General features: G+C 26.9%; 1 protein-coding gene across 3 annotated transcripts in view; it reads left to right on the top strand.

Moving 5' to 3' along the window:
- LOC126896094 (cyclic nucleotide-gated cation channel subunit A) overlaps positions 1-21,210 on the top strand; it is a 125,309-nt gene that overhangs the window by 62,433 nt on the left and 41,666 nt on the right. For all 3 annotated transcript variants that reach the window (XM_050668553.1, XM_050668555.1, XM_050668554.1), the window contains one exon: positions 6,458-6,607. In XM_050668553.1, coding sequence (XP_050524510.1) covers positions 6,458-6,607 — 150 coding nt within the window. The remainder of the gene's footprint in view (positions 1-6,457; positions 6,608-21,210) is intronic.

Here is a 21,210-nt window from a genome sequence, read left to right on the forward strand (position 1 = left end):
TTTTTTGAAACTCACGTGGAGATTTAAAACAGCAACTTTTGCACACAAAATTAACCTTTTCAACTACATCATTGAAAATGTTCCCGAATTACTGCGTTCTGTAAACATTGGATAAATTAAATCTTGTGTTGCAAACAAGAACAGATAAGTTAAAAAAAAAAATTTGTCCCGATGACTTGTATTCTATAAATAATTGACCCCCGAATTTAAACAAAAAATGTATTTTATGTAAACATTTTATCGCTATTCGTGTTATAATTTTCTAAATTAATTTTTTTTGTCAATTATTTATGGCTATAATGTAGGTCAAACACAGTATAGTTAAATAGGATGTGGTGTAAGTAACCCCCATTTAAATCCCTTTTTTACAAAAAAAAAAATATAGTAATAATAAATATACAATTCTAAGTTATACATATTTTTAGGAATAGTTTTTGCAGTTTTTAATGTAAACCTATTAAGTATATTAAATGTAAGGGACTACCCTTACCAAAAAAAAAATGTTCTAGCTATCAATGGCTTATAATAAACTACGATTACAGTATCATAATTGAAAAAATAATTGACTCACAAAGGTCAGAATAATAAAAGTATTTTTTTTGATAAATTCATTATACTTACAATTTTTTAATACGTTTGCCATAATGTTAACAAAACTGGCAACTACATTATATATTTTTTAAATTTCTTCATACAAATTACAATACTAAATTATTAATATGTAAATAGTAAATCATAAAACTTGTACTAAGGATATAATTAAGAAAATAAGATTTGATGTTGTTTTTAGAATAATCCAGCAATTCCTTTTGAAAATTAAACACTATCTACAGATTTGCATGGAAGTATTTTTATAATGATTTTAATCACTGTCAGATATCATCTATACTTGTCCCAATAATGTCGAGTTCCCACTGTGTTGGTTTGGATTTATTTTGAAAATACTTAATTTGATAGACAACTTTAAAAGAAGAGTTTAAAGTTTTTAATATGAAATATAAGTTTATTGTCTAAATTTTTGTTCAATAAAAATGCGTGTGTATTAAAAATGATGACTTAAGAAATAAAAAAAATGTGTATACATACACATGACATGGTGTATGTGTAACACAAGTAAATAGTTTATGGCTGTGGTGTGACCAGGGTGCACATCTTTAGTGTATAGAGAACAATGTTACGACGATATAGGTAGCAAAAGACATTTTAAGTTTTTACGACTTTAATGGGCTTAAGGTGGTGAAGGTTAGACATTGTGATTTACGCTCGTGGAGTATATGTATGAGCATGAGCTCTGTCTTTACACGTACCATATAAATGGATATATTCTTTGTATAAAAACTCTATGTTTACCTCAATCACCCGGAAGAGGCGTTTAAACTAAAAACGGAAGCAAAGAAAAAAAATCGATTTACCAGTTCCCTTTTTCATTCTGAAGCTGTAAATAAACGTTAGTAAGTGTCAAAAGCTGATAAATCAACCTAGTTGAAAATTAATATTTTTCAAAGAATTATTTACTTTTTCAACATTTGTGGTTAATCTAGAGTGACATTCTGTCTATCATTGTTAATAACCTTTGTGGAAGAATTTATTGTACAATTTAAGAACTAGTAAAAATATTTGATTATTATTTTTTCATGCGATAAAATCATAGGCGCAAGTATGTGGGGCTTTTACACTAGCCAAAATACTTTGGTACTTTGCACCCCCAAATAGTTTTCATTATTCATATAAAGTTTTTTTTTTTTAAATAAATCCTTATATTATTGTATAAATAATTACTGTAACTTTTAAACTTTGTCATTTAATTACGTGATTATTCTAATGAATGTCCGTAATTTTATGAAAAAAATTCCTGATTAATAATTAAGGAACAAGACCATTAAAAATTTGGAAGTGCTTATGTCCCAGTAATATATTTTTTTTTATTATGCACTATGCATCGCATTTGACACCGGCGTCACTTATTTTAATATTATGAATGTCATCGGCATGTGTATTTTACTTTAGTCATTCACACATGATATATTACACATTTCAACCATAATTATTTTAGTGGAATTACTACAGTGATAGGAATATATGTAAATAACGTTGTACATAATTATTTATTTATAAATAGATAAAAAATGGTTGGGTACATTAATTTTTATAGTCTTTGGAACTTAAGCACCCCATAGTTCAAAATACCATTTAGTTTTAAAATCAATAATTGGTGTAATGAACTAATATCATACTATAAACATGTTTGACGTCCTCTTTAAACTCCATAGCTTGAGTCGAATACCTACATAGCCTAACACATCGGAATCGAACCTCAGTACCGATCCACAGAGCATGACGTGTTACCGACTGAACTAGGTAGGCTGCTTAGCTTATAATGTAATTGGATTTCATTAACTTCAAACTTTAGAAACTCGGATGAGATTCTTAAACAATATTTTTATATTGAAGGTTGTAAATCAATCATTCAAAATTCGTAACTTATAATGTAAAATACAAGAAAAATAATAACTTTTTTCGGAAATTATTAATCGTTATTCAAATTTTATTAGACACATTGTCCGTAGCTCTTGATCAAGTTTTACGCAATTGTTTTTTCTTTAAAAATTTAAATATCAATAAGTTGTTGTAATAAGCAATGCTCTCAAGAATAAAGTATCAACATTTTAATGCCATATAGGATGCACGCTATTTAAATTGATATTAAGTTTAACATTATCAAAGCTGGACAAGTTAACACATTTTAGTTAAAGTTTAGTTAATTGTATCTAGAAAATATATTTAATTTTATATTTACGTTGTTGTAATGTAATTAAATTTAATACGTTATTCGGGTAAAAAAAGTTGAATTAGTAGCTGTACTCAGTTAAAAAGTAACGAGTAATCTAATTAAATTTTGTCTTTTAAACGTTATCAATAATGTTCAAATCGTAATTTTTAGGTAAATTTAACGATTATAGACTATAATTAATAATAAGATATTACTAGTGATTTTCAAACAATAAGTAGAATATGTAATAAATATAATTTATTTTAGAATAAAAAAGTTAACATGATGTGATTTCTCTAATGTGATGAGCATTACACAAGTATATAAAGTAGTACACAAGTACAAAAGCTGTACTCTTATTTCGAGATGCTTACTGGGTTTTATTGGTGTCTTATGTGGTAAATGTAATCTCGTTAAATTTGTTAGTTAAAAGATAACACGTTCAGTAAATAAAAACAAAACATTTGTAACCATGAAATTATTTTTTACCATCGTAAATGATTAATAAAAATGTGGTCTATTTATTTTTCTCGTGTAAGAAATTAATTGTTCTCGAAAATGTTATTTACTAGATTAATTTACGTATATTTTCTTGTGTATTTATAAAGAAAAATGAAATGTGTAGTTTTTTGACCCATCTGGGAGTGCTTTCCTTTGGGAACTGATTTCGTAATATGAGAGAGTAATATCAAACGGCTGACAAGAACATAAAGAATGACCCAACTCCTGTGTTGCTCAAAAAGTGCACTGAATCTTGCTGATGAACCAAACAGACCGTTTTGACTCTCCTGTGAATAAATGAATACAACATGGATCTTCGGCCGTTCGTCGCTCTTTATTTATCGAGCTCGGTTAAGTTTTCTTTCGGGTCGACCGCCAACTGTGCCGGCGGACGGCCATAAGCAATCTCGGAGCATTCGCATTGTCTATGTGGTTCGCAGTACACACAGAATAAAAGGAACAATAAAAGGTGTCGGCACTCGAAACGATTTTAAATACTATTGTCGTTCGCCCAGCGGCATCGCTGCCGTATGAATTGAAATCGAGTTACTTAATGTCAAAAATGAAAAACACTTAGTTATTGTAGCGGAATGGAAACGGATAATAGAAAAGCGAATTAATTTTTCGCCGGCGTTTCAAAAGCACCGATCGTGATTATTACAGCGTTTGAGAAAAACGGTAAACGTCTGGCGTGTCCACCAAAGGACGTGTATTGCTTGCCAAAATTCAAAACAACGTCGACTTAATGGTGTTAAAATATATTCTGGAAGGCGTCGGCACAGAAATTCTCATTTCGAAATCATTTGAGAAGTATTAAAATAATAATATCGCAGTTAACCTAATAATGTTGTTGCGACGAGAGCGTATACGACCGGATTATTCGCGTTGTTCCGCGGAGGCGTCGCACTGTCGCGAACAATGCGGTGGGCGCGCGGGGAGTGGTCGCGGCGGTTGGGCGGTGAGGGGGTCCGTCCGCAAAACTCGAAACCGATTTTTCGCGGGAAGCACGCGGTGCCGTGTGCCGTTTTGGCGGCGCTTTTAACGGTTTTCCCCGCGCCGTATAAGGACAATTACCTTGACGTCAAACAGTCTCTTGTAAGATAATTTAATTGAGTAGTTTTCCGACAGTCTATTGTATAGTTATTTTTGGCGCTTAGAAGTGTGTGTTGCCTTTTTGTACATACCGTTTATTTTGTAGTTTTATTTTTCGTTGCTTCGCGCCCGTAACAATATTTTAACGTCTCACATTAAAATATGATCTTTTTTTTATTGCAATTCGTCTTTTATAATAATCAAATATATTGATCATTATTTGCGCGAATCAGTTGAGATGAAAGTCTATTGGCTTTTAATATGCACCATAACGGTTTTGTGATGTATAAGATTATGTTTATGATCAAATCTCTTAGCGATAGCTTATAATAGTCATTTTCGTTATTGCTACTTAGATTTAGCGTGTCAAAGTTTTCACATCCGTTACAAACTAATTTATTTGTTTGCAGTAAACTCGGTAGAATTCATTTTACATGTGAATACGTCTGTCGCCAAAGTTTGTCTAAATGCTTTGTCACAATATAAACAAGAAGTAAAAGTGAGTTAAAGTTTTCAGTCAAGTTGAAGCGAGTTTGATTAATTTTTGAAGTATGAAGTATGTTTAAATCAATTTATACAGTCGTAGATGTAAAAATCGATGGAAAAATACCTTCCTGTCGAGATATTTCTATATCATACTCGTGATAGTTTGATATTTGAATTGTTATAAAGCTATTTTTTTATAGCAAAAAAAAATCTTGTTCTTTGTATTAAGTTTATTATTGTATAATATAACATAAATTCAAGATCGATCAGATAATTTTTTATTTTAATGTTTACTTTTTAATATAGTTACATTCTATTTAATAGATTTAACTATTTAATATTTGTATAATATAATTCAAAACTACTTAAAATTAGATTATTAAAAACAAAAAAATTATGTATAGCATCCAAACTAACGACAGAATAAGTAAAAACAACTTTAACTGTTTCATTGGGACGAATTCGAAATTTCATGTGTGGTCCATACTTATTATAATATACTTGTTTTCTATTTTGTATATTGAACTCACAAGTATTCCGATAAAACATTAACGCTATATGCTTGTGAACGCTTAATAAATATTTATCGTTTCTAACAGTATAAGTCCAAGTAAAATGAATATACTCTTTTTATCCATTGGAATTTTATTAATAAAGTAAAGAACGTGCAATACCAAAAGTTGCCTAGAAGTAATAAATTCTCATAGGAATCTACATTAATTAATTTGAATTTTTGTGGATAGAATAATAAAAAGACGAAATTTCAATTTACTTATTATACGACGAGTGACAGTAAAAATTTTTGTCTGTTTATTGTTGACTATATTTTATAAAATTTAAACCATCTCACCAAGTATTAATTTTTACAGCTACTCAATGTCATTACAATTCACATTATCGACTTTGTTTTTGTCAAACTTATCGCCGAAAGGGAATTCAATGTAAATTTGCCAATTTTGTTGAATAAATCCACAGACGTTGATGTATAATTTATGTGCCTCCAGCCAGTGACGCTTGTTAAGGATTGAGAATTATTTTGGTCATAAATTATACTTAATAAACGTTCAACATATTAAATTTGAATGATTTATGCGAGGTTCATTTATGAGTCCAAAACACCAAAGTTTTTAATTGTCACTTTTTAACGTTGAATTCCATAATCAACATTAACATTCGACATCATATTGCTTTATTTCTATAGTAACGCTTACTGATACACACGCGATTAAAAAAAAACGTTTATGCATTTTTGAAATAATAAATACACAATTTGTACAGTTACACACGACTGCAGAGTAAATAAATTGTTAAATATAATAATAATTAATTATTATAATTTGTAAACATAATCACAATTTATAAAAGAAAGCGCATAGTTTAAAAGTATATGTCTAAAAATGTTACAATATTCAAGTTTTAATGTGACTGAGTGCAGCAAACGTCTTTAAAATTTGTAGAAATTCAGGCGGTGTCTTTGTAACTTAATATTTATTTTTATTTATTAAAAGATGTTTGGTATATTGTAAAATAAAAATAATTTTATCATCCAATATATATATATATATATTATATTATTATTTGTTACATATGATTTATTTATATTTACAGACCAACGATGATTTGGAATCGGTATCGAGTCGCTTTCAAGATACGCCATTTCATTATCCGACAACTCCATCGGTCATATCAAGTAGTGCGTTTACAACGCCAACAAAACACCATAATTCCATCAATAAACTAAACTTGATCCAATCCCATGTGAGTTATTCCACTTAATATATGACATATTATTGTTGTAAGGCTTTTACGTGGTAGTATTGAGATATTAATAGACTCATTGGTCAAAGATTTCTATATTTTATATTTAGAACAATTAATTATGATTCAACGAGTAATATCTGGCAGTAATTTTACAAATATATAGTTTTGCAACTGTCAAACTAATTAATTATGTAAGAATCGATTACAAGTGAACAAATAGTTTTATAAATTAATCTTTTTTTTTAGTCGATTGGTGCATTTATTTTTTTTTGAGGTAATAAAAAACATTATTGCATCAAGAAAGCTAATTATTTTTTTAACTCAAGAATGATAAAATTTAAAAAAAATGAATTAACTACAGCCCATTCATTTGTTTCTAATTAAATATTCATTAATCGGCGTATAAAGAAATCCAGGAACACCCGCAGAGAAAATTTCTTAAAAAGTGCAAAAATGACTGTCGACAGTTTAAACTTGAAAGCAATTCCCTATAACCTAATGGGCTAGAAAAACGATACCCCCATTCGAAATTCATGCAACAACCTAATTTTTTGCTGAACATAATGCTTTTAAAAGGATTATAACCAAGAAAAAAGTCATTAAAAAGAATATGTATTATAAAATTTTATTTAAATTTAAATAGATCGTCCAATGCTCACCTGAAAATATGCTTTATTTGCATGCCTGCTTCATGACTAATTACGGCCTAATATAAATCAATATACCAATAACATAACACCTCACGTATTAGAAAATTAATAACTTTATTATTAATATTATTAACTACTTGGAATAAGCCTAGAAATAAACAGACAATAGATTTTACTTCCACTATTCGTTTACCATATAAAGCTGACCTGTCTCCCCAAATAACGCTTCTGGTATTTAGAATTTTGTTGGTAGCAGATGATTCAGAATCTAAATTAAATTAATAATAACTTAAATGCATATTAATAGATTTTGTACCTAGGATTAAATGTTTCACATTAGTCTCGTTAGTGACACGAAAAACGGTGCAATGGCACCTCTAACTCCCTTACGTGCGTCATTGGAAGCACCTCATAATATTATTACTTAAATACTGTTATGATTATTTTTCAGTAAAATAAAATTGCTCTATTTGTAAAAAAATTTTACTTAATGTAAAGCGCGGGTCTGTTTTGTTATTTCTGGACATTAATGAACCGCACTACCTCTTCCATGTTATAAAAATGATAACATCTTTTATAATAAGAGCTCAAAAGTTGTTAGCCACCAGTTCTTTTTTTAGATTGATAATTTTCTAAATCGTAAGTTGCTCCATTTAAAACACTAAAATTCATACAATTTTAAGAAAGAAAGGGGAAGAATATGATAGACGGCCGTATTTAAGGGGAAAGTGATAGGGGCAATCGTCTTCGCTATGACTTACACTATCAATATTTTTTAAAGCTTATATTTATAAATTGTAACATTTTTTTTTAGTCATTATTTTGTTTTTTAGTAAAAAACTTTTAGCATGCTTAACAAAGAAAAAAAATTAAACTCACCCTTAAAATGAATTCTAAATACTCTCTTTGGAGATGTTTTGTGAAAATTGTAGAAGAAGAAAACTATTAACTTCTAAAAAGAAAAATATATTTTTTCTTTAAAGATATTGTGTGAGGTAAACAATATTATAGTTAAACAATCACTCTATATATAGATTTCCTAAAATTTTATAGAGGCTACTTTTAACACTGAAGGGCCAAACCCATCCAAGTCTCCTAATTTGACTTATGAATCCAATATTTCACATAATTTTTTTTAAGCTAGTACAAATGTTTAAAAGTATTTTAATTAAACTAAAGTATACATATTAGATAATATTTTTATAATGGCTCCTAAAATATACAAAAGTTTAAATAACCAATGTATTTAAAAAAAAAAAATACTTAGATTATGCTTAATTCACATCTAAATAAATTTAAAGATAATGTGAGCTGATTTCATAACAAATATTTTTATTAATAGTGTATGTTGGTTACAATATATTTTATTATACCTCACAGATAATATTGATTTGAAATGAAAGGAAGGAAAATTTTTTATTTTTTTTTTTAATGAAAACTACTATAGTTAGTTATGTAAAAAGTTATGTGATATCATACTTTGTATATAGTTATACAAAATGAATCGGTGTATATGAGAAGCGTATGCAGTAGTAGTTGTTCATTTTTAATATTTATAATGTTTAGTTGCGATATTTTGTCATCAAAGTTTTTTTATACGAGAAATTAGGGCCAATAGTTATTTAACTGGAATATTTTCAAAAATTAAGTTAAAAACATTGAATTTTGTGAAAAAGTTGCTATTTTTAATCCCACCCTTTGTGCAAGTAAAGGGTCACTGTTTGGAAAAAAATTATATCAAATGAAAGGGAAATACCAAATGTTACAATATAAAAAAAATGATTTTAATTCGTTAATTTTTCAACAATTTATGGAAATATTAAGAAAAAAACGGTAGCACAATGGGATCGTGGCATAGTGTGGACGTGGCATAGTTGGGACAAGTATAGATGATATCTAACAGTAATTAAAATCACTATCATAAGAAACGCTTCGATGCAACTTTGTAGATAATGTTTCATTCTAAGAAATTGGTGGATAAGTACAAAAGCAACATCAACTCTTATTTCCTTAATTATATCCTGATTAGAGTGGTTCTTTGATTTAAAAATATAATATATGAATATATACTAATTATAGTAATTAAATTTAGTATGACATTGATATTCAATTATTTAATCTTGTAATTTATACGGATAAATGATAAAAATAATAAAGTAGTTGTATATTTCTTTACTTTAACGGGTATAAAAATATAAAGGGCTTGATAATAAAATTAAATTTATTAAATTTAATATTTAAATAATTAAAACAAAAAGGATTGTTTTTAAATTATTACAGATTTTGATTTTTAATATGCAAAAAATAATTAGTGTGAAATGTCATTTCAACCTATTTTTTTGTCCTTTAAAATTGTTTTTGTGAAAGTTAATAATAAAAATAGTTGAATTTGTAATCATAACTTTTAACACAACTTGCAAGTTTGAAATTGACATCATTAAATAGAAAATTTTAAGAGAATTAAACAAATATTATTGTAAACATTAATATGTAGTCAGTAAACTTTATAATTACTATTAAGTAAATTATACAGTAAATTTATTAGAAAAAATCAACATTTGTTTGTATTTTTATCGAAAATATAGGCCAAGTGAAAGCTAAGCAAATAAATGACAGTTACAAAAAAAACCATATAGTAAAATAATTTTAATATGAATAAGAAATTTCTTATAGTCACTCAAAAAGAAAAATTAAAAGTAAAATTAAAATAGAAGAAGAGAATGTGTATATGAGTGACTATTTGTTTTTAATAATGATATTTCTCGGGTATGAGTACCAGGGTTTATGAGAATCGTGAAGAGGTAATAGAAAGACATAGTGATCAATTAGTGATCACTTAATCTTTCTTTGTTCCTACTTCAACCATGCACTTAAAGATATAAATTTTTAAACCTTATTAATTTGTATCTACCTTGATGTTCTTGGGAAATTATTAAAAAATGAATAAAGTCGTCTTGTTTACTTGAAATAAACTTAAACACGACTGTTCACTTCTTGTACATGAATTACTCAATTGAGATCAATGAACTGCGTGAATATTGATAGAACTGAGAGCATGCATAGATCAAGGAAGAATGAGACATGGGAGTATACTACCGGAACACTGAGAGCATGCCGAGAGTATACTGCCCCCGTTTAAGCTTTTTTTAGTCCATTTTATATTTATATTTTGTTAAATTTTATAGTTATATACATATGCAAGAAGTGTCAGAAACGCTATTGTTATCTCTTTATTAAATTGATTTTATAATTTACTACGTGTTATCTTAAAAATTAAAATACAATTCTTGACAATAATTAATTATTTTACTATAATATTGACGTATCTATGACAATTTATGTGTATTTTATTATTTATATGAAAGTTTTAGACATTTTATATGTTTATTGCTTAACAAATAATAGTGTTGATGTTACCAATATGTAACAGTATGACAATTTTTACTTGACAAATAGTTATAATGAAATCATAGTTTGTTGTTTAGATAAGAATTGTAATGAGAGGTCAATGTATCATAACATTCTTCTCATGAGGAGAGACTACAGTGATGAGATCCTTGATCATTATTGAAGTTATTGAATCTAAACGAGATAAAAATCAAATGAGTTAAAATATTTTTCTAGTTCAAAAAAAATTAAGAAAAAATACAAAAAATGTCTTGCCACAGGCGGGAGTTGGACCTTGTACTCCTAACGTGGTATATACAAATGTTATCGACTCGGCAACTGTACGTTGCATTCGTAGTTCGAAAAAATGACAATGTAAGCTATTTCAAATTACAAAGTTATTTTTATCGACTTCAAAGAAGTAAAAAAATTTAAATAAGTTTAACTTTCTATACATTGTCAATTNTTAAAGCTTATGCAATATCCTTTATTTCAAAAAAAATTTTGACCTACGGACTTCATGATGAAAATAGTTGTATTCAAAAATATGCTGTATTTGTGTTACAATTCTGGGTTTTGTATTTTATTTTATTTTAAAATACCTTTCAAGGGGAATACACAGATTTTCATAAATATTATATACAGGGTGTTCAGTAAGTCAGGAAACGGGTATCTATTGTTCTCATTGTTACAAACAATGAGAACAATAGATACCCGTTTCCTGACTTACTGAACACCCTGTATATAATATTTATGAAAATCTGTGTATTCCCCTTGAAAGGTATTTTAAAATAAAATAAAATACAAAACCCAGAATTGTAACACAAATACAGCATATTTTTGAATACAACTATTTTCATCATGAAGTCCGTAGGTCAAAATTTTTTTTGAAATAAAGGATATTGCATAAGCTTTAATTTAAGATATATAAAAGTTTCAGTATTCCCGGAATATTTTTAAAAGTTAAGTTGAAAAAGTTTATTTTAGCTTCGATGCGAAGCTGAGAAAGTATTAATTTTATCATGATGTGTTTATTTATTTATTTTTTTTTTTTGTATGTATCTATCACTACTTTTTCTCAGCTTTCACAAGACTGATTTTTCTCAACGATAAGTCAAAAGATCACAAATCGTGTCTAGTTAAAGATATTAACCCTCAATTAAAAATTTTCCCTCGTTTCCCGTAAATAGTGAAAATTCTCCAAAAAATACGATTTTTAAAATTGGTAAATTTTGACATTTTTTTCTAAAAATTGCCATAACTTATTGAAAAATGAATAAATCAAAATAATTTTTTTTAATATTAAAATCTTAGATATTTCCCTTTCATTTGATATAAATTTTTTCTTAATTCGACCCTTAATTTACCCTAAGGGGGGATTAAAAATAGAAACTTTTTTTACAAAAATCAAATTATTCAACTAAACTTTTAAAAATATTCCAGAAATACTGCGTTTTTTAAACGTATGTTAAATTAATGGTTAAATTATGTATTGTAAGTTAAAAAAAAAATGTAATTTTTGTGTAAAAATCAATGTTATTTTGGTACTTAAAACTACCATAACTTTTTGAAATATTTAAAAATTAAAATTATATTTTTTTATATATAAATTTATATATTTCCCTTTCATTTGATATACATTTTTTGATAATCCGACTCTTTATCTACCCTAAGGGGGGATTCAAAATAGAAACTTTTTTACAAAATTCAACTTTTTCAACTTAACTTTTGTTAATTTTTATTAAATGTTCCGGAAATACTGCGTCCTTTAAACATATGTCAAATTAAAGCTTATGTACTAATTATCTTATCTTCTACTTGCAAATGGCTGCCGTAGTTAAAAAACATGCTATTTTTGTGTTCAATATTTTTTTATTTATTTTAAAATACTTATACAAGGGGTTTTCATAGTAATGAGACCATACATTTTTATAAAATTTACATGAATCTAACTTAGATTAAATATAAATTGAAACTTATTTTGATTATATTACCTCTTCAAAGTTGAGAAAAGCGACTTTGAATTTTTGAACTAGCTTAAATAGTTCTTTTTATAAAAATTATTCATCATGATCACAGTGGTTGCGTTATTAACTATACAGTCTTATAAGTTCTGGGTACAAAATTCGAACCCCGCCAGCCAAAATAACTGTTTTTTTTTTTTTGAAGTGGATAACAAAATTCAACACGAAAAATTGAGTAGTTAAAGTATATTTTTGACTCAGATGAAATTAATACGTAGACCATTTATTCATAATTAACCACAAATTATTTTCTGAACATTTTACAGATGTTACATAAAAATAATAACTACTTTATAATTTTTTAGAAATTTTCCGAAAAAATTACTATACTAAATTATTAAATATCAATCTCATACTAATTTAATTGCTATAGTAAATATTTATTCATATATTATACTTTTAAATCAAAGAACTACTAATCAGTAATAATGAAAGAAATGGGAGTTAATTTTGCTTTTGGAATAATCCATCAATTTATTCAAATTAAACAGTATATACAGATTCGCATCGTAGTGTTTCTTATGATAGTGATTTTAATCATTGTCAGATATCATCTATATTTGTCCCAACTATGCCACGTCCACACTGTGTTGTGACCCCACTGTGCTACTGTTTTTTGCGAAAAATTTGCCATTTTAAAACTTCCCTATGGGCAGGTAAAGGGACAAATGTTCAAAAAAATATATCAAATGATAGGTTAATACCTAAGATATTTATATAAAAAATAATTTTAATGATTATATATCTAAAAAAACCAATAAAAAAATACTTAGAATGTAGTTTAATGATATTTCCATTTTTCGTCGATTTTCAAAGTGTATTTATGTTTAAAAACTCAGCACGGGGTTTTTTTTTTCAAATTAAAGTATATTACATTAGCTTCAATTAAAGATATATGTAAAAGTGTCAGTATTTCTGGAACACTTTCAAAAATTAAGTTGAAAAAGTTCTATTTTCTATATACATTTTTCAGATTTGAACACGCTCCGTATATAAGGAAATAGTCTGATTTAAAAAAAAAGTATGTCGAATGAAAGATGTATATAAATACTACTTCTCATGAAAAAATTGTATTGATTCATACATTTTGTAAAAAGTTATAGCATTTTAAAGGAAAAAATGTAAAATATAAAATCGAGAATTTTAACACAAAAATAGCATACATTAGCTATTTTCATCGTAAAAACTAAATAAAGTCCGAAATTTTTTTTTTTTCATAATAAAGTACATTACATTAGCTTTAATTTAAGATATATATAAAAATGTCAGTATTTCCGTAACACTTTCAAAAGTTAAGTTGGAAAAGTTAATTTTATGTGAATAAGTTGTCATTTTGAATCCCCCCCTGTGGGCTGGTAAATGGTTAAATTTATAAAAAAATATACCAAATGATAGGTAAAGACATCAAGCATCTATAAAAAAAAAACTATATTAATTTGTTCATTTTTGAAAAAGTTATGGCAATTTTAAGTAAAAAAATTTCGAAAATTAGCGATTTTTAAATTTGTAATTTTTTTGGAGGTTTCCCCCATTTACGGGGAACAAGGGAAATTTTTTCAATTTTTGAGGGTAATATCTTCGACTAGATACGATTTGTGATCTTTTGATGTATCATTGAAAGAAATCGGTTCGGTGAGAGCTGAGAAAAAATATTTAACTGTAAAAAATATCATTATATTGAAAGGAGAAAAAGAAAAAGAGTTTTTAAAGACTGTAAAGAAATAACGATGCAAAATATCAAGGAAGAAATAAATAATTTATGGAATAGATTTAATAGTTGTTTAAAACTACTGCAAAAGATATTGTTGGTGAGAGTAAAAGTAGAAAGCAAGGAAACAAGAAACATGGTGGAATGAGGATGATCAGAAAATCATAGAGAATAAAAAAAACAGTTCATAGTATGGCAATAGAGCAAAATGAGAGAAGATTGGATTCACAAACGTTTGTGTAAAGAAGCTAATCGTGCGGCAATTAGGGTGAAGTTTAACAGGTATGATGAGTTGTATGATAAGCTAGGAACAAATTAAAGTGATAAGTAAATCTTTAGACTTGCAAAAATAAAAGTAAAAATGTCTAAAGATTATCACTATGTAAAGCGTATAATAAGTTATGATAAAAAGGTTCTAACGAACCATTATGATATAAAAAAAAAAGGTGGAAAGGGTATTATGAAAAATTATTGAATGAGGAGTATCTAAGAAAGATATTAGAGGATATCTCATGAAACGAGGGGCTGGTAGATTTAATTATTGAAGGAGAAGAATGGGAGGTAATGGCATCAATGAAAAAGAATAAAGCAGCAGGACCAGATGAAGTGCCAGTAGAAGTATGGAAATATAAGGTGATATTAGCATATGATGATTGCAGGGTCTTTTTAATAAAATCTTATTAGAAGGGAAAATGCTAAAAGAATGGAGGAATAATATTATGGTGTCAATATTTAAAAAGATATACAAGATTCTGAAAATTATAGAGGCATAAAGCTTATGAGTACAGTATGAATGTTTGAGAAAAAATAATAGACAAAAAATAAGAGGAAAAGCATCAGTTACAAAAAACTAGTTTGATTTTTTATTTGGAAATTTAACGATAAAGCTAGTTTTTTGTGTAACACAACTAATAAAAAAGTACAGGGAAAAAAAAGAAAAAGCTGTGTATGGTATTTATAGATTTGGAGAAAGCGTATGATAGAGTACCGAGACAAATTTTAAACAAGGTATTAATGAGAAAAAGAGTCTCAAAAAGGTACATTAATATAATAGAGGATATGTATGATGGTACTTGTACCAGGGTAAATTGTGTGGGCGGAGTAATAGAAGATTTTAGGGCAAGAATAGGAGTACACCAAGGTACTGTTTTAAGCCCTTACTTATTTTCTATAATGATTGATGAAATTACTAGAGAAATACATGGAGAGGTGCCGTGGTGCATATTGTTCGCTGACGATGTAGTGTTAATAGGAGAAAGTTGGGAAGATATCAAAGGCTAGAGGTATGGAGAACAGCTATTGAAGAAAAGGGTTTAAGAATAAATAGGAATAAGACATTTATGGAGAACATTTATAGAAATAGATTTCGAAGGAAGAAGCGGTAGAAGAAGACAAAAAAAAGATTGAGGGATGTCATTGAATACAATATGAGAACGGTTTATGTGTGCGTAAATGATGTGGGAGATCGTAACAAGTGGAAGTTTAGGATAAGGGGGCCGATACCAACTAGTTGGGATTAAAACGAGGTTAAAGAAGAAGTAATTTATGAGTTATGATACATGGATTATTCTGCATACATTATATCCAATTGAAATTTATGAAATATTAGTGTAATATTTAAACGTGACCATACTCAGATTATTTTATTTTTTATGTTGTTAAAGCCAATTAAAAAACTATAAACTAATAAATTAGTTCATATGATAAACTTAGTCAAAATGTTGTCTAATTAATACAGTCTATTACTCTGAAAATTTAAACATTTTAAGAATCAAAAATCAATCGTCCTCATTCTACAATTTTCTGACTAATATTTAAATTGAATCTCCAATATATCAAAAGGATTACTCCAAGAAATTGGGTGACGAGTTGCTAACTAATAAATCAAATATTGAAAATAGTTAAATGATAAAGTGTAGTATGGTAGCCTTATAAATTATTTAGCAGAATAATACATTGCTTACTTAATAAACATTTTAAGCAAATTCCACTACTAAAATGGGCATTCTAAATAATCTAAAAGAATTTTATATTTATTTTTTGGAAATTTGTAATAAATATTAAAAATTCAAACAATATTTACAATTAAAATATAACCTAAACATTTTATTAAATTCAAAATATGTGTTCCCACAAAACAAAGTTTTCACCCTTATTAGGTATGAACTTTAATAATATTACATAATTAATAATTAAAAAATTATAAATGTCTCAAACCACTTACTTAATTTTATTTCCTAAATCTTTGTCTTTGTAATGATTTTAATCACTGTCAGATATCATCTATACTGAACCCAACTAATGCACGTCACTACTTTGACGCGATCCCCCTGTGCTGCGTTTTTTTTATCTAAAATTACAAAAAATCCTTTAAAAATTTATAATATTTGCCATTTTAAATTAATTAAGTAGATTAATAGAAGGTAGTTTTTATTATTTCAAATTGCAATATGGATTATAGAATTAAATATATATATTTTTTTTTTATGTTTATCAATTATTTTTAGGAATTGTTTTTTTTTATATAACATTAAAAATAATATTTCATATCAAAGTGTTCTTTTAGATCGAACAAATAATTATAAAATATGATTATATGATTTCTAAACTAAACATTTTCACTTCATAAGTGTGTTATCATTTTGTAATCATGAGTATCAAAATAAAGCAATTTTTGGGGAGAGGAGTTTCCCGGGTTAACCTCCATAAATACGGCTTTGGAGGAGTTTGAACCTTTGTACTTTTGGACCTAAGGTCATTGATTCAAATTTCCACCTAAATTTTGATAAGGGATGAGTAAAAAGAAGGCACAACTTCTAAATACGGCCCTAAGCTTATGCAATGTTTCTTTAATAGTANGCACAACTTCTAAATACGGCCCTAAGCTTATGCAATGTTTCTTTAATAGTAATTATATATTATTATAATATACTCAAACTTTGAGTATTAGTTTTAAATTATCTTAATTAGAATGACTGTAATATCTAGATTAATTGATTTTAACCATCCAATCTTGGTTTATACATTGCCTATGATTTATACAAATTCACGTTAAAAATTCAAAAAGTTCAAAACTTAAAAATGCAAATAGAAAGTAAAACTTTTTCAAATTAACTTTTGAAAGTGTTACGGAAATACTGACACTTTTATATATATCTTAAATTAAAGGTTATGTAATATACTTTAATATGAAAAAACAAATTTCAGACTTTAGTTGTTTTTATGTTGAAAACTAACATCACAGTTATTAAAAAAATAAGATTTTGTAAAAATATTCTTTTTTATTTTTTTTATTTTATAATGCTATAACTTTTTGAAAAATATATGGATCACTAAAATTTTTTTATGATAAATAATATTTATAAATCTTTTTCATTCGACATATTTTTTTTTTAAATAAAACCATTTTCCTTTATATATTTATATTTTATAAATATATTACACTTATAAATCATAAAACTTGTAATCAAGATATAAATGAGGAAATAGGAGATTATGTAGCTTTTGGAATAATCCACAAATTTTTTTAAATTAATCACTATCTACAGATTTTCATCGAAGCCTTTTTTGTGATAATGATTTTAATAACTGTCAGATATCATTATACTTGACCCAACTATCCCACGTTACCACTGTGCCGCGATCCCCTTGTGCTGGGTTTTTTATTTATGAAATGAATAACACTGATTTTAGATATAAATACAATATGATATAATTTAGTAAAATTAAAACAAGAAATTAACATCATTTGAAACCATGAACATAAATATCATGATAACCAATTATCAGTATATTAAACAAACATACAAAAATAATAATATTATACTAAGTTAAATTCGAACATAATTGTTAGCAAGTATTATAAAACTGTGTAATGAATAAACAAAGAATAATTCAATTAAAATAATTATTTATGTTTTATAATTCAATTAAGCACGCTAAACAATACATCTTGGCTTTTTATTATACTGTGCAATAAAACTCATTGAGACTTACAATTTTATTTTAACTTAGACATTTCAAACAATAATCGTATTCACCGCTAAAAATTGAGACATTTTGATTATTTCAGTACAAATAACAAGCCAACACTGATATCAATGAGAAAAAAATACCAATATACCAACTGTATAACATTATTTCTATGAAGATAACATTTAAATGACTACGTTATTTTTCAATATTAACTCAAATAGTCATTATGAACGATATATACTAGAGGTTAACAATAAAACGATATCAATTTACTCCAATTTTAAAAGCAATTATATAAAGTAACCTAATATAATTTATGATTAAACATGAAAATCCAAAAAAAAAAAAACCAAAATTAAAAATGAGAAACTCATCTATATCAAAAAAACATAATAACATAACAATCTAAAAATTAACAACTTTAATTTTAAGTTCTTCCCCCTTTTCTATCTTTTCAAACATCGAGATTGNCCTTCAACAGTCATTTCTACAACTATTTTTACGGCTTCCGATTCTTCTCTTCTCAACAATATATCGCTATGTTTAAGTAATCGATTTATTGATATTTTTATATTTATAATATAAATAATATATCATTTAATATTTAGGGGATATCAATAAAATCATACGATATAACGGTATTATCGAAGATAACTATATTAGTTTTTTCTTGTTCCTCGCCTTAATCCCAACTACTTGGGGTCGGCCACCCTTATCCTAAACTTCCACTTGACACGATCTCCTACATCCTCTACACTCACATCAGCTCTCCTTAACTGTTCTTACTGCTTCCGACTCTTCTCTCCTCATAACATGACTAAACAATTTAAGTCTATTTTCTCTCGTCTTATCCACGATTGACGCTACACCTATACTCCCTCTTATATGCTCATTTCTTATCCTATCTTCTCTAGTCACTCCACTCATCTATCTAAGCATTCTCATCTCTGCTACACTCATTCTCTGCTCTACTTTCTTATCAACCGCCCAACACTCTGAACCATACATCATAACTGGTCTCACTACAGTCTTGTAGAAGTTACCTATCAGCCTCATTGGAATTCTTTTATCACATAAGACACCAGACGCTTCTCTCCACTTCAACCACCCGCACTTATTCCTGTGTCTCTCATTCTCGTCAATATTACCGCTCTTTTGCACAACTGATCCTAAATACTTGAAACTTTCCACCTCTCCAATCACGTCCTCGCCTATTGTCACTGATCTCCTTATTTCACCTACCTCGTGTTCTCCTTTATCAAACTCGTACTCTATATAATCTGTCTTACTCTTACTTTAATTTAATATATATATAAAAGTGTCCTAGTTTCCGGAACACTTTTAAAAATTAAGTAGAAGAAATTCATTTTTTGTGAAAAAGTTGTCATCTTGAATCTTATCTTGTGGGAAGGTAAAAGGTCAATTTTATAAAAAAAAAATACACAAAATGATAGATAAATATCACACGTATATATAAAAAAATTATTATATTGATTTGATCATTTTTTAAAAAGTTATGCCATTTTAAGTAAAAAAAAATTGAAAAAATGTCAACAATTAAGGTTTTTTAAATTTGTAATTTTTTTAGAGATTTCTTCCATTTACGGGGAACGAGAGAAAAATGTTAAATTTTTGAGGGTTATGTCTTTAACTAAATATGATTTTTGATCTTTTGACCTATCGTTGAAAAAAATCGGCTAGGTGAGAGCTGAGAAAAAGTGACACAAAAAAAAAATAATAATAAAGAAAAAAACACATCAAAGTAAAATTAATACCTTCTCAGCTTCGCATCGAAGTAAAAATATTTCACCATATATTATTGTAGAAATGTTCAAACTTAATATTTTATCAATTCACAAAAATTTTTAATTTTCTTCAGTAATACACCCACACAGCAAAATTTTTCATCATGTTTCGGACATTATAATAATATTATTCAAATATTAAAAAATGTTCTGACATAATTTTTTCTGTCTTAAAACATTAAAATTTTTACATTAAAAAACATTGAAATATTAATTTTACATTAAAAATGTTATCAAAATGTTTTTATAGCATTTTGATTAAAAATCTTTCATAAATATAAATCTAATTTAATAAGTAAAATAGTGAATAACTACTAAAATGGTTCGGAAATTGTAATTTTTGAGTCATATTTTATTTTAATTTGAAAATTTTGATGCTTACTGATAATGTAACACATTATTTATGTTGGACACAATGCAGTTGTGATATCATAAGTTTTATCATATTTATACTAATAGTCAGTTACTAAAATATATTAACATTTTAACAAAACATATTAACAAACATTAATTTGTGTTAATCACTTTGATATTAACTGAAAAATAAATGTAAAGAGCAAAAAAATATTTCAATATGTAGACTTATAATATAAGGTCATTCTTTTAACGCTAGCCTCTCAATTTTTCTTACAGTAATAACTTATGAATTTTTTTTTTTTGGGGCTTTTGTTAGTTTTTTTATGTATCTTCATTTATCTGTTATAAAATATTTTTAATGTTTATACCTTATGGCTTATAGGGGTATCAATATTAATTTTTTAAACGGAAACATACACATTTAACTAGTTAAAAAAATAGAAAATCATATAATTAAGAAAATAACTGGTTGATAACAAGTTTTGGACCAGTATTTAACAATTTAAAGTAACGACTGGCGGCGAGGAGTGGGTGCTGCTATTTTTAACACTAAACATTTATTGGTTTCACTCCACCACCCGCTTAGGTATAAAAATTTCAATAACTTCTGAATTACTGGTCCAAAACTTGTTATCAACCAGTTATTTTCTTAATTATATGATTTTCTATTTTTTTAACTAGTTAAATGTGTATG

This window comes from Daktulosphaira vitifoliae, unplaced genomic scaffold (assembly GCF_025091365.1).
Source record: "Daktulosphaira vitifoliae isolate Bord-2020 unplaced genomic scaffold, ASM2509136v1 Scaffold_1, whole genome shotgun sequence".
NCBI classification, from domain to species: Eukaryota; Metazoa; Arthropoda; class Insecta; order Hemiptera; family Phylloxeridae; genus Daktulosphaira; species Daktulosphaira vitifoliae.